The 14435-nt window shown below is 46.9% G+C and overlaps 2 protein-coding genes across 2 annotated transcripts in view; one reads left to right on the top strand and one right to left on the bottom strand.

The window, feature by feature from the left end:
* LOC135212188 (uncharacterized) overlaps positions 1-14435 on the bottom strand; it is a 218018-nt gene that overhangs the window by 168550 nt on the left and 35033 nt on the right. The gene's annotated exons all lie outside the window — the stretch shown is intronic.
* The window catches only part of LOC135211781 (spidroin-1-like), a 51337-nt gene that overhangs the window by 29326 nt on the left and 7576 nt on the right, over positions 1-14435 (top strand). The window contains exon 5 of the mRNA XM_064244993.1: positions 11634-11985. Coding sequence (XP_064101063.1) covers positions 11634-11985 — 352 coding nt within the window. The remainder of the gene's footprint in view (positions 1-11633; positions 11986-14435) is intronic.

Here is a 14435-nt window from a genome sequence, read left to right as displayed (position 1 = left end):
ACGTCGGGACTAGTCTCCTTCTCTCACCAGGAGGCTATGGCTATGGAAGTCACAGCGTGGACCTCGATCATGTGGCTTCTTGGTTAGATCTGTGGTCCGGGGCGGTAGCCAGGTTCCCCACCCTCCACGACTTGAGGGACGAGGCCTCTCTTGCCCAATTCAAAGAACTAATTTTTGTCGGGGGGGGGGGGGGGTAAGTCCCTTGGCTTCCTCACGACCCAACTGGTCTCGTCCTGGGCGAACTGGATATTGAGGAGGAGGGACTCTGTGCTGGCCAAACTCCCCCTAGGAGCATTCCCTGAGAGGGAGCTAAGGACCCTTCGAAACGCCCCAGTGGAAGGAGCTGCTCTTCTTTCCGGAGAAGCTAGTGGAGGAGTCTGTGGAACGGGGGAGGAAGGCCAGCCAAGGCCCAATCGTTTATAGGGCCCCTCCCCTACGTCAGTCGGTGCCGAAAAGACCTAGTGAGCGGCCGAAACCCTCAGAATAGGACCCTCTCGGCTCCCCCCACGGTAATCCACCCCTGCGGAACTGGAGAGACCAGGGAACTCAGCCCTCCCCCAGGACCCTCCCTCCTTCCCAGGCACCCTTCAGGCCCAGACACCCTACTTCTTCCAGGGAGGGTCGTAACAACCGCTTCCCTAGGAGGAAGTAGGAGTCGAGGCCCTCTACCGTGTCTTTCGCCACCCGTGGGGGGTTGTTCCTCTCGAGCTGTTGGCAGAACTGGGAGGATCTCGGAGCCGAGCCCTGGACAGTCCAGGTCCTCAGGGACTGTTACCGAATCCCTTCCTAGACCAGAAGCCTCCCTTGACAGGGGAGCCGGCCAATCTGGCCTCTCAGCCCCGGAACCCTGGGTGCACAGGGAGGCCCTAAGGCTAGAAGTTCGGGCACTGCTGGAGAAGGGAGCCCCTCCAGAGGTGGTGGATTTAGCTCCCCGGGTTCTTCAGTCGACTTTTCCTGGTGGAGAAGTCGTCATGGGGGGGGGTGGGGCGACCGGTCATAGACCTTTCGGTCCTCAACTCATTCATCCTAAAGACGCCCTTCAAGATGGAAACACCACGCTCGGTGCTGGCTTCCGTGAGGCAGGGGATTTCATGATGTCCCTGGATCTCAAAGACGCCTACTTCCAGATCCCGGTACACCCGTCCTCCAGGAAATACCTTCGCATAAGTTGGAGAGGACCGGACCTTCCAGTTCAAGTCACTCTGCTCGGACTGGCAACGGCCCCGCAAGTGTTCACGAGGGTGTTCTCCCTGGTGTCGTCTTGGGCCCACAAGAGGGGTATACGCCTTCTCAGGTACCTAGACGACTGGCTACTCCTTTCCTCCTCAAAGGAGCGCTTGATAGAACAGAGAGACGCCCTCCTGGCATTCTGCAAAACCCTGGGATCATGGTGAACTGGGAGAAGTCCCTTCTAGCTCCCTCCACCAGGATGGTGTACCTGGGGGATGGAATTGGATTCGGGAAGTGGGGCGAGCTTTCCCTCCGGGGGACAGGCTGGCAAACCTCCGAAAATTGCCTGCAACTTCCTAAGCCACCCCCCGAGACGGCAAAGGAGTGGCAAAGGCTTTTATGGCCACCTGGCTCTCTGGAAAAACTAGTCCCCCAGGGAAGGCTGAGATTAAGGCCACTACAATGGGACCTGAAAGTAGGGTGGTCCCAGAAGGAGGAAACACCTCAAAAAGCCGGTTTCCATCTCACTGGCAGCAAGGAAGGCCCTCGGTTGGTGGCTGAATCCTGCAAACTCTCGTCGGGGTGTGCCCCTCGGGTCAGTGCCCCCGGAGGAGATGCTCCTGTTTACGGACGCGTCGAAGGTAGGCTGGGGGGCCCACCGAATTCCCTCAGTCAGTGCGGGGGATATGGTCGCAAGAGCAGAGCACCTTCCACATAAACAAACTGGAGCTCTTGGGCAGTAAAGCATGCCCTGGAAGCATTCAAGGAAGCAGTGGGAGGACACTCGGTGTGTCTGATGTGCGACATGCCAACAGTGGTCGCCTACGTCAAAAAGCAAGGAGGCCTGAGATCAAGGGATCTCTGCGGATTGACGGAGGAGATCTTGAGCCAAACCGAAGCCCTTGGGACCTCCTTGACGGCAAGATTCATTCCCGGCAAGAAAAACGTAGTCGCCGACGGCCTCAGCAGATGGGGTCAGGTGGTGGGATAAATCCGAATGGTCCCTACACCCCGAAGTAGCGAGGGAACTAATAGGGAAGTGGGCTCCCCATCCCTGGACCTGTTTGCTACGAGGCTAAACACCAAACTGCCGGTGTACTACTCCCCGGTGCCGGACCCAGCCGCGTTTTGGGAGGATGCGTTCCAGCACCCGTGGGACGGCCTGGACATGTACGCTTTCCCTCCCTTTGCAGTCCTCAGGCAGGAGGTCCTCAACCATCTAAGAAAGGCGAAAGGGGCGGCCCTGACGTTGGTGGCGCCTTGGTGTGCCGGACAGGGAGTGGTTCCCGGACCTTCTAGAGTTGGCCTCTCATCCTCCTTGGGAGCTGCCCCCCAGGCCAGACCTGTTAAGACAGCCCCACTTATTCGAGAGGTTCCACAGGAACATTCCAGCCCTCTCCCTTCACGGCTGGAGATATCGAGCGGCTGTTAAATAGGAGAGGGTTTTTCTGGGAGGGTGGCTTCTCACATGTCCAGTTACTTGAGGGAATCCTCCGCTAACATCTACCAGGCAAAGTGGAAGGTTTTTGGGGCCTGGTGTAGAAAGCGTAACCTGGAACCTCTCCGACGAAGATCCCAGACATCGCAGAATTCTTGACCTACCTGAGGTTGGACAAGGGCCTGTCAATTCCAGCAGTCAAAGGAGCCAGGTCCGCATTGAGCCAGGTCTTCTCCCTGAAAGGGCTGGATCTGGGGAACTCGAAGCCTCTGTCCTTGCTCATAAGGAGCTTTGAGCAGAAGTGCCCTCCCAGCGCTGGCTTGGTCCCCGCTGGGATGTTGCAATAGTTTTAGATTCCCTGAGGAAGCCCCCGTTCGAGCCGCTCAAGGACATCCTGGATAGGGAGCTGACCCTCAAGACAGTGTTTCTGCTAGCCCTGGCCTCCACGAAGAGGGTGGGGGGAGCTCCACGGCCTCTCGTTATGTAGTGACCCCACACGAGGGGATGGAAGGAAACTCTCATTCAGGTTTGTCCCCTCCTTCGTGGCTAAGAATCAGAACCCCTCGGAGCTCGGATCTCAGGTTCGTGGAGTTTTCCATCCCTCCCCTCCCGAAATCGGACCAGCCTAAGGATCTCCTCCTTTGTCCGGTGAGGGCAGTTCGGAAGTACATGGAAAGAACAGCCCGGTTCAGGCCGGAGGTAAAGAATCTCTTCGTCACCACGGGAAAGGTGAAGAAGGCAGCCTCGAAAAACACCATCTCCTTTTGGCTGAGAGAAACCATCCGGAGAGCCTACGAGAAGGGGGGCCTTTCCCCTCCATAGAGGGAGCCAAAGCCCATGACATCAGGGGAATTGGGGTGTCCCTCTCATTCTCAAATAAAGAAAACATGGCAGTGGACCAGGTCCTGAGGGCAGGAGTCTGGGAATAGGCAGTCGACATTCACAGCCCACTATCTAAAAGACTGCACGAGAAGGTCGCTCGACGCCTTTGAGATTGGCCCCGTGGTGGCAGGCCAGCAACAGGTCTAGGTCCCCTCTCCAATCTTCTTGGAGTGGACGGGCCGGTGTGTATTGAGTGTATGTGAGTGTGTGTGGTTTTTCCTCAAATCCCCCCTAATCCTTATCCTTGTATCCCTGGGCCTTTGGTTGGAGCGAGGAATCCAGGATACTCAGGTAAGATACGCAGGAGTGCGTATGGTTCTCAGTACAAACCACAGTTTTACATGTCAAGGTTTGGTTATACCCGCACCAGGCTTGCCTTGCACCCCTCCTAACCAACCACCCCACGATAACGGGCTGGGCTTGAGTTCTAAGGGAGGAAGCAGTCGCCCCTCCTCTGACCTATCATCCTTTGGGGCCGTTCCCTCCCCTAACCTTCGCCCTCCTCCTAAGGGGTAAGTCCCCTCCTATGAAATGGTTCGAGGTAAGTATCTCCGCATCGGAACAAATCACAAATTCTTGGTAATTTGTATTTTTCCTAGCGATACTTACCTCGAACCATGGAATTAGACTCCCGCCCTTCCGCCCCACCCCGCTGAAGCTTAGGGGAGACACCTCGGAGTGGAGTAAGAAGGACTGGACTATAGGTCATTAGGATGGCTTGGTCTTCGACCCCTGGGGCATAGGCCTGACCTGGGTGCGGCATATAACCAGAATTTTCTGGTCGGACCCGGATCGACATCCGGGAATCTCCTATGAAATGGTTCGAGGTAAGTATCGCTAGGAAAAATACAAATTACCAAGAATTTGTGATATTGTAATACCTACCTGAACACCTGAATGATTCCCACCCTCCTCCCCTCTCATACAGAGTTATTGAGTTAAGATTGACGTGAGAGGGCAGGTGTGACCGGCCCGTGAGGCAGGGCTACCAGCGGTGGGCTGGTAACTAGGTAACGAGGGTGTTTGCCAGGAGATTGGCAACACTGATCGTTTTATTTTAGACCTTTAGAGTAGAGGTGCAGAGAGTCTTTCCCTCCACACATGGGAGGCCTAGAAGGTCACACATGGGAGATTAGTTTGGACGGGTGACAAAGGAACTTGAGACTGACTTGGGTACTCGTCTCCAAATGCATTCTGGTAAAGAAAATGAGTCGGGTGAGTGCTTAATTATATTGACTGACAACTGGTACAGTGGAGGGCCGGGCAGATTTGATTCCCCACCTCCAAATTAATGTTGTTAATCGGGCTTATTCAGGTGTTCAGGGGGTGTATTGCAATATGAAGTTTTTATTGTAAAACTAATATTGTAATACCTACCTGAACACCTGAATGATTCCACCCTCCTCCCCTCTCATACAGAGTTATTGAGTTAAGATTGACGTGAGAGGGCAGGTGTGACCGGCCCGTGAGGCAGGGCTACCAGCGGTGGGCTGGTAACTAGGTAACGAGGGTGTTTGCCAGGAGATTGGCAACACTGATCGTTTATTTTAACCAAAGATTTGGTAAATTTTTAATAAATGAGGGTTCGGGCTGGTAAGTGACCAGGGCTTATTCAGGTGTTCAGGTAGGTATTACAATATTAGTTTTACAATAAAAACTTCATTTCTCATTCAGTTCCACCCTTGTTCTCTTGCTTCTTAGCCTCTTGTCTCTCCTCTCTTGCAAATTACTTATGCCAAGATCCTGACACCATGATTTGTTTTTCCCGTCACCTTTTCCAAGGTGGTTACTGACTTGGTTTCTGTTGAGTTGGTTGTGATGATGGTGTTGGTGTTTGTATCCCCATGAGTTCTGCTACTAGTCTTGTTCCTGCATATGCCAGGTTATTTGTTTCTGTGATTCTTGTGGTGTGTACTGTTAGTCTCATTATTTCACTGATTTCACTTTTCTCCCTTAGTTTCTGTGTTTTGTAGGCTTTCATGGAGGGGATCTTTGTTCTTTCTGTATCTGGCTTCGTCCATTGTCTGTTCTTTTCCACCCATTCCAACCTTCCTGCTGCTACTTTGATGTTTTTTTTTGTACTGTTTGGTAGCTCATTATTATTATTATATTCTTTATTAAAAGTAATAGCTACTTCAGCAACGTTACGCTAGAGAGTCTTCTCTATTTTTCGAAAAGCAGCTTTTTCTGTACCACTTAAACAGGCTAGTAGAGCGCCTATGGAGGTCATTATCAAATACAGGGTCAAGATCTGTGTATGTATTTCGATTTTACAGATAAATAATATCGTAGTCATCAAAGTCATGTACCTTTCTCTCTCTCTCTCTCTCTCTCTCTCTCGTAGCGAGCTTTTTGTCTGGAGCTGCCAGACATCCTCTAGACTGGGAAGCTGAGGGTGGACTGCTTCTGGTGTGGTGTCCGTCCTCCTTATATTTGGGGTCGTCCCCATGCTGATCTCCTATTGGCTGGTGGTGGTAGGTCTCCAGTTAATAGGAGATCAGCATGGGGTAGAAAGCGGCTCAGTGCTGTGATTGGTTTGGTATTGTTGGCGTGCCACCTCGGTGGCCGCAAGTTCAATTCTCGGGCATTCCACTGAAGAGTGAGAGATGTGTATTTCTTGTGATAGAAGTTCACTCTCAACGTGGTTTGGAAGTCACATAAAGCAGTTGGTGCTGTTGGTGAATAACCTCTGGTTCCATGCAATGTAAAAACACCTTACAAACAAACAAACAAACAAAACCTTGCTGATGACCCCAAATATAAGGAGGATGGACACCACACCAGAAGCAGTCCACCCTCAGCTTCCCAGCTTAGAGGATGTCTGGCAGCTCCAGACAAAAGCTAGAAGAGAGAGAGAGAGACTGTAAATGACTGAAGATTATGATATCATAGTTTTATATGTAAAATTTAAATATATACTCCGATCTTGACCCTGTATTTGAGTAATGACCTCCATGGGTGTGCTCTACTAGCCTGTTTTAAGTATTATGGAAAAAGCTCCTATTCAAAAAAATAGAGAAGAATCTCTACAAGCGTACGCAGCTGAAGTAAACATTACTTTTAATAAAACATGCTTGAGAGAGGGTCTGCTTCCTACATATTAATTATTATTATTATTATTATTATTATTATTATTATTATTATTATTATTATTATAATTAATAATTATTATTATTAATTATTATTATTACGTTATTTTGTTCATACGCGAACAAACCTTTGGTCTTAACAAGAGGATAATTTCTAGCGCCTAGCTGGATCCGGTTAAAAAGCAGATGAAAGCACGGAATCTTGTGATATCTGGCAATGCATGCGTAGTTCGGGTGAAGAGTGGTAAAGGACCACGCACCTACGCCACTGCGTCAGTCTTTTCTTTAACCGCTTGATGAGAGTTGTGGCTGACCTCTCTTTGCCTTTACCCAGTCCATTGCCCGTTTCGTTTGTGTTTAGTGCTTTAGTGCTGATATTGTGGCTGCTTCTGCTCCTCAGCCTCGTCAACGTGTGTGGCCCGGAATTCCAGGTTTTCCGTTTTCTCGTTTTTTGGCTTCAGTGGCGACCGATCCCCACATCACGTGTAGCAGGTAATGTTCTAATTTTTGTACTATAACGAATCCTTGCACGAAATGCCAGGCATGGCCATAAATAGGCAGTGGAAAGTCATTTTATAGCAAGAGAGAGCATCAGAGGATTTCGACTCTTCCTTCACGGGAAGGTTTTTTGCCTCTTCCCGATGCTTTGTCTCCTGCAGTATTCACCCCCCATAGTAGTGTTGTGCCTGTGTCTCCTTCCTTTTCTTCCATTGTTTTGTCACTGGAGGTATCGGGAGGCCCCCAGGCTGATTTTTGTAATGTCACCTGTTCTTCAGGAGTTAATTTGATTCCTGGGAAGGGGGAGGCTTTTTCATTATTTCTCATTTATCCCAGAGTCGGAGGCGGCCAAGATGGCGGCAGTTTGGAAGATGCCTGGGCTATGGGGTCCCTCGTCCTTGGAGGGGTTGCTAGCGTACTTTTTTGGAGGCTCGTTACCCCCCTCCCCAGGCTGGCCAGGCCCTCCTCCTCCTCCCTGCCTTGTCTTCATGGGTAGCCAAGGTCAGCCATCTTGTATTGCTCTGCCAGTGACTGTTGCCGCTTTTTCGAGTCGGAGGGAAGCCGTGGCATCAGCCCCGTTGATGACATCACGGGATCCGTCGTTGTGTAATCCTCTGCTAGTGGCATCTGATTCCCCTTCAGTCCGAGGGGAAGCCGTGACATCATCACCACTTGTTACGTCACTTCCATCGATGATGTCACTCCCAGTTGTCTCCTCTGTATTCTTCGATCAGCTGTGACGTCATCTCTGCCGCCCAGTTCGCTGCATCTCTTTTCCATACTATCGGAGCCTTCTCTTGCCAAGCTACTACCCCCGCCTCTCATGAAACATAGGAAGTACTATGCTACGAACTCTGTATTTTTTATGTCGCGCCATCTTAACCCAGACATCATTTGCCTGAAGCCCGGATTGACTTTGGAGTCGGTGAGGTCGGTGGCTCCGTCCTTGTCTCCACAAGATGCCTCGGCGTTGGAATATACGGCAGCCTCCATGTTGCAGATGGTTTCTTGGCTGGACTTCTATTCTGTGGTCATTGCCAAGATAGCTTCTGACAGGACCCCAGAAGGGTTGGTGAGTGCATCCACACTTGCCAGTCTGTTGCAGTCCGGAGGCTAGGCGTTTTCTTATATGGCTCGCCTCGCTGTTAATTTATGAGCCAACCTTCTCATTAGAAGAAACACGGCTTCATTCTAGGATGGAGAGATCAGTTGACACAGAGTCCTTGCTGGCATTGATAAACTGAGATCTGTTGGAGTCCCAATTTTTGTGTCCTCGGACCGAGCTCGAAAATGCGATAGACCGGCGCCGGGCTGACACCAAAGACAGACTGGTGCACCAGGCCGTGTCTAAGTCGTAGTCTCATCCTCGGAGACGTCCAGCTCCTCCTCCTTCCTCTGTCCAGCAGCAGTCAAGAAGATTGTCACATGGTAGGCCGTCGAGGAGTTCGATCTCGGCAGGACCTTCCCATTCGGCTCAGCCTAGATCAGAGGACCAATGTTCTAATGGTTTTCCTCTGTCTCTGGAAGTGAGAGAAGACCTTCCTTGGTGGTTGGACAACCAGAATCTTTTGAAGGGTGTCCCTCTGCGTTCTCTTCCGCCAGACCTCCTGTTCTCAGACGCCTCCCCCGCAGGTTGGGGACTCATTTAGCGGCCTCATTGCATCAGCATTTTGGAGTTTAAGAGGACAAACAGCAACATATCAACGTCTTAGAGTTGAAGGCAGCCTTCCTGGGCCTGAAGGAGTTTCGAGAGAAGGTAGAAGGTCATTCTGCTGTTCTCATGTCGGACAACACCACTGTGATCGCCTATGTGAACAAACAGGGGGGGCCTGGTTTCGTCAACTTCTCGCCTGGACTGTTGAGGTGCACCAGTGGCCAGTCAGCAACTAGATAGAGCTCTCAACCAGGTATATCCCAGGCAAACGGATTGTGGTCGCAGACAAACTCAGTCGTTGGGATCAGATCACAGGCACAGAGTGGTCCCTTCATCAAGTGGTAGCAGACAAGCTTGGGTTGGGGGGAGACCCATGCTCGACCTTTTTGCAACTCATTGCAACAGGAAGCTGGAGATATTCTATTCTGTGGTCCCAGATCCTTTAGTGTTAGCAGAGAACTCATTCCAACATCCCTGGGACAACCTGGAGGTGTATGCCTTCCCTATGTTTTGTTTGATCCGTCAAGTTCTGAACGGGCTAATGAGTTCACAGGGTCTCAGGATGACTTTGGTAGCCCCTCTGTTGCCTCAGGTGAAATGGCTCCCAGATCTGCTGCTGTTTTTGTCAGAGGTTCCGAGGGAAATTCCCCCTTGGCGACATCTGTGTCAGCCGAATGCGGAAAGGTTCCACCAATCAGTAGAATTCCTGTCTCTTCACGGTTGGAGGCTATCAAGTATCTCCTCTGAGCGAGAGGCTTTTCTCAGAGAACAGCAGGGCATATGTCCAGCAGTCTCAGAAAGTCGACTTCCGCAGTTTACCAAGGCAAATGGGCGATCTACTGTGATTGGTGTTGTAAATGGGGTTTTTCTCCACTCACAACCTCTATTCAGTGAATAGCAGACTCTTTAACCTTCCTCAGACGAGAAACGTTTGTTCGTTTCTGCCATTGGAGGGTACAGGGTGGCCCTAAGTTTGGTGTTACACCTTAGAGGCATTGACTTCTCCTCTTCCTGGAAATTCCTTGCAAGTTAAGGGGTTTGAGCAGTCTAGTTCTCCTAGGGAGCTCAAGCCTCTGACATTGGATGTTTCCTTGGTTCTCAAGAGCTTCACTAACAGTCCGTATGAGCCCTTGCATTGCTCATCTGACAGGAACTTGATGCTCAAGACCGTTTTCCTTCTGACCTTGGCATCTTCCAAGAGGGTAGGAGAGCTCCACGGCCTATGCTATGATGTGAAGCACACCAGGAGTTGGGGGTCGGTGTCCTTTGAATTTGTCCCGGAATTTGTGGTCAAGACCCAAAATCCCTCTGGGCACGATGACAGGTTCACTTTGTTTTCCATTCCATCACTGAATGACTTTGTGGGTGGTGATGCTCAAGAGCTTTTGTTGTGCTATCTTAAAAGGACTTGGAACCTTAGACCAGGCTGCCGCAAACTTTTTGTTAGCACAGGCCGTACGAAGAAAGAGATGTCTTAAGAATACTCTCTCTTTTTGGATACGGGAAGCCATCAGACAGGCATACTAGACTCTTGATGATTCCACCACCACGTCTGCGCAGGCTAGAGCGCATGACATTAGGGGTATTGGTCCCTCTCTGGCTTTCAAAAAGAACTTTGCTGCACAAGGAGTGCTGAGCGCAGGTACTTGGTTACGCCAGTCCACGTTCACCTCTTCTTACCTTAAGGATGTTGCCCACAGATCTTCAGACACGTTTTCCATAGGTCCTGTGGTGGCTGCCCAACAGGTTGTATAACTCATAGTTGCCCTTAACAGGGCACTTTTGTATCTTACCTAAGATGATTGTGTGGAGGAGAGAATGAGTGAGTTGGCTACTCCTTCTTTCTCTTGTACCTTTCCTTCTTCCTTCGGGTGGGTTAAGGAATAGACACATCATTCGATGGACTGGTCTGATAACAGGTGAGTAAGGTAGTCATACTGATAGTGTGGTTGCTTAATATGCAAATATCAAACCCTCTATATGGTAGCATATGCCCTACTCCTTGGCAGGGAGGAGTTGGGGGTAGTACAAACCCTGATGTATTGGTTTGCAATTGGACAGTCAAAGTTTCTCTTTGGTTCCTTATACAATGATTCTCTTATATATCATTGTGCATCACTCAGGGTGTGAGTGGTTAGATTTCTGTTTATCTAGCTTCTCAACGGGCTTCAGTCCCTCTTCAGAAGTCATTTCGTCTGGAAGCAGGACTGGTGGGTAGGTCCCCAGCCGGTTTAGGATGTCTTTTACCACCCTCCAAGTATGAGTCTATCCTATTGTTAAGACTGAAGGTTTGTTCACGTATGAACAAATGACAAATTTTCTAAGAATTTGTATTTTTCATAGCTATAAACCTGAGGTCTTAACATTATACTGCCCTTCTCTAGCCGCCCCTCTGTTTGTTAAAACATCCTGAGTTGGGAAAGACTGACGCAGTAGCGTAGGTGCGTGGTCCTTGACCACTCTTTACCTGATCTACGCATGCATTGCCAGATATCACAAGTTTCCTTGCTTTCATCTGCTTTTTCACTGGATTCAGCTAGGCACTAGAAATGATCCAATTGTTAACACCTCAGGTTTGTAGCTATGAAAAATACAAATTGTCTTAGAAAATTTGTCATATTTAAACCAGAATAATTATTATTATTGTTATTATTATTATTATTATTATTATTATTTATTTATTTGTATTTTTTTATTTTTTTTTTTATTTTTTTTTTTATTTTTATTTTTTTTTAAACCAGAACGGTCATATCTAGCCTCCAGAGCTGAGCTGATTACAAATTTTTTTCTTAAATAGCCAAGTGAGAAATTTATCATGGTATAGATAAAGAACTTGGTGGAGGAGATCAAAGGAAAAGGATAAATTTTTGCAATATTTACCTGTTGTTTTTGATGATTGCAGATATGAGGAAGATTGGAACAAGTGGAGAAGTGACCTTCTTAAGAAGAGGGATGAGATGTTGAAAAACAAACTAGAACAGTTCCAGCAGGAGAATAGTTCATTCTCCAAAGAGACACCCCCTGTCTCTTCAGGTAGTGGTAACGATACTTCAACTAAAAATACTACAAATGATGATCCTAATACCCAGCAGCAGCAGCAGTCGTCACCTCAAACGACTGCTGCTCCTAGCCAAGAGAAGTCCGATCAGGTAAATAAAAGTGGCAATGCCAATTGGCCATCTGGTGTGCAAAGGCAAGGAGCCAACCAAGGAGGTCAGGGAGACTGGATGCCGAATAACTGGCAATGGGGTCAAGTAAGGAAGCCATTCAATCTTGTTTTTGTTTTTTCACAGGAGGAAAAAGGGCTAACTATAGATTTTGAATTCTCACTATTATTATTGCAGCATAATGGGTTTATCTCCAAGTAACTTTTTCTCACTGGTGTAGCTTTACTAACGTTAAGTGTATTTTCTTGTTGCTGAGTTGAATGACTTGTTAACGTTGTCTCCTTACCTGGTAGCTCTTGCAGTTTGTGCTTGATATTTAAAACTGATTTTCTTTCTCCATAATTCATCAGCATGATATCCTTTCTCATGTTTTATACAATTTTGTCAATATTGCTTGAATTTTGTAGGCCGTAGCGTAAAGCTGATTTTCGTTTTCTGTATGCAGTACAGTACTTCTTTTCACAATTAAAAAATTTTTGTTAGAATACAAATCTGAATGATATACCATTGATGGAGACCTGTTTGCTTATGGAAGCTTGGTAAATATTGGCATGTGAGGGGCTAGGGTTACTGCCCACTCTACTGACTGTCACCTGTCACTGTTTCTTAGGCTACACCTGATTTAACATGTCTCCATGCAGCTGTGGTTGTGGAACATGTTTAATGGTGGTGATTCTTTGTTTAGTGTGTCAACGTTGGTTTTCTGTATGCCATGGATAATAGAACAATTTTAATGATTATTGTATTGTTTCTGTAAGCTATTAGTCTCTTCATTGTAAGATTTTTAGATTTGTATATACTAAAGAAACAAAATAAGTAATTATGGCTTTTCTGATATCTTTTTCTTAAGGATGATTGATGGTTCAAGCAAAGTTTATTTGGTAGGATTGCACCAAGGATACTATAATCTGTCCTGGTTCTCTTTCCTGCCATCTTTGTTTTTGATTGAATGAGATGTGTGTTTTTATAGGAGCCTTTCCCTTGGTTTATCCTTTGGTATAGGGGATGGATACTTGATTTCTGGTGTTTGTAGGAAGAACCATTTGTGCTCAACCTTCTCATCACTTAGAGCCTCAATGTACTCTCTCGCTGAAGGACTTGGAGAGTAAAGATTTTGTCAGTGTTTCCATTATGTAAAGGTCTCTAGGGGAAGGGAAGCTTAATTTTTTCCCCTCCTCTGAAGAAGACTGAGAAGGATCTTTGCCACCTTACTTGACAGGTTTTACTTTAGCAACTTTCTTTCTCATCAAGCAATCTTATAGGGGAATTGATGTCAGTATACATGGTTCCACCGTAGCCTCATAGTTTGCATTGAATTTAGATGAGATATCCTTTGATATTACTCAGTGCAGGTAATTTTATAGAGTAGTAGTTGAGGTAAAGCTTGATTCAGAATCAGATGATTTTTATGTGCATATCAGTTTAGGGTAGGAATTTGGTGGGCGGTTTTCAGCTGCATGCATATTGCTGGTTAATTTGGTTTACACAAGACTATGACAAAAGAAATCTCTTGAGAGCATTGCTTTGTTTTAGGTTATATTTTATACTAACTTGAGAATTGATTATCCATGCGTGAAAATGGTGTATAACACTGTCTTAGCAAATTAACCCTCTTACGCCGACTGGACGTATTTTATGTCTGACATTTTTTGTCTCCCGTGTGCCGACTGGACGTATTTTACATCGACTTACAAAAGTTTTTTTTAAAATTCGCGGAAAAATACTTATAGGCCTACCAGCCTAAAACTTTTGAATCACACGCCTTGGGGGATGCTGGGAGTTCATGGATCAAGGTGTTGTTTTGTTTACAATTGTTACACAGGCGCGCAAGCGCGAATTTCTTTCTTGCCACACTAAAAAGTATCTGTGACACATCTCTGAAATTATTTAGTCACTTTGACATAATTTTTGTACCATTGTAAATTAGCCGTTACATGAAGTATTATATAATGAAAATAATGTTGTGCATTTTTATGTAGAATACAACAATAAAATACTCATGATTGTAGCTTTTATGGAGTTTTGTTTGGAATATTTTCATATAAATTAATGGCGATAATGCCAAAATTTCAACCTTCTCGGTCAACTTTGACTCTACCGAAATGGTCGAAAAACGCAATTGTAAGCTAAAACGCTTATATTCTAGTAATATTCAATTATTTGCCTTAATTTTGCAACTAATTGGAAGTCTCTACCACAATATTTCGATTTATGGTGAATTTATGAAAAAACTTTTTCCTTACGTCCGCGCGGGAACTCTTCCGAAAAAAATCATACATGCGATTGTGGTAATGTTTGCACCATTTTAAAATTAGCCGTTATTTAAAGTTTTATATATGGAAATGTGTGCAATTTCATGAACAATACAACTAAAAACAACCCATGGTTGTAGCTTTTATCAGTTTTGAGATATTTTCATATAAATAACGATAATTGCCAAAACTTCAACCTTCGGTCAACTTGACTCTACGAAATGGTCGAAAAACGCAATTGTAAGCTAAAACGCTTATATTCTAGTAATATTCAAGCATTTACCT

The sequence above is a fragment of the Macrobrachium nipponense genome, chromosome 40, assembly GCF_015104395.2.
Source record: "Macrobrachium nipponense isolate FS-2020 chromosome 40, ASM1510439v2, whole genome shotgun sequence".
NCBI lineage: Eukaryota > Metazoa > Arthropoda > Malacostraca > Decapoda > Palaemonidae > Macrobrachium > Macrobrachium nipponense.
Note: the sequence above shows the minus strand (reverse complement) of the source record. Positions and strands in the feature narration are given on the sequence as shown.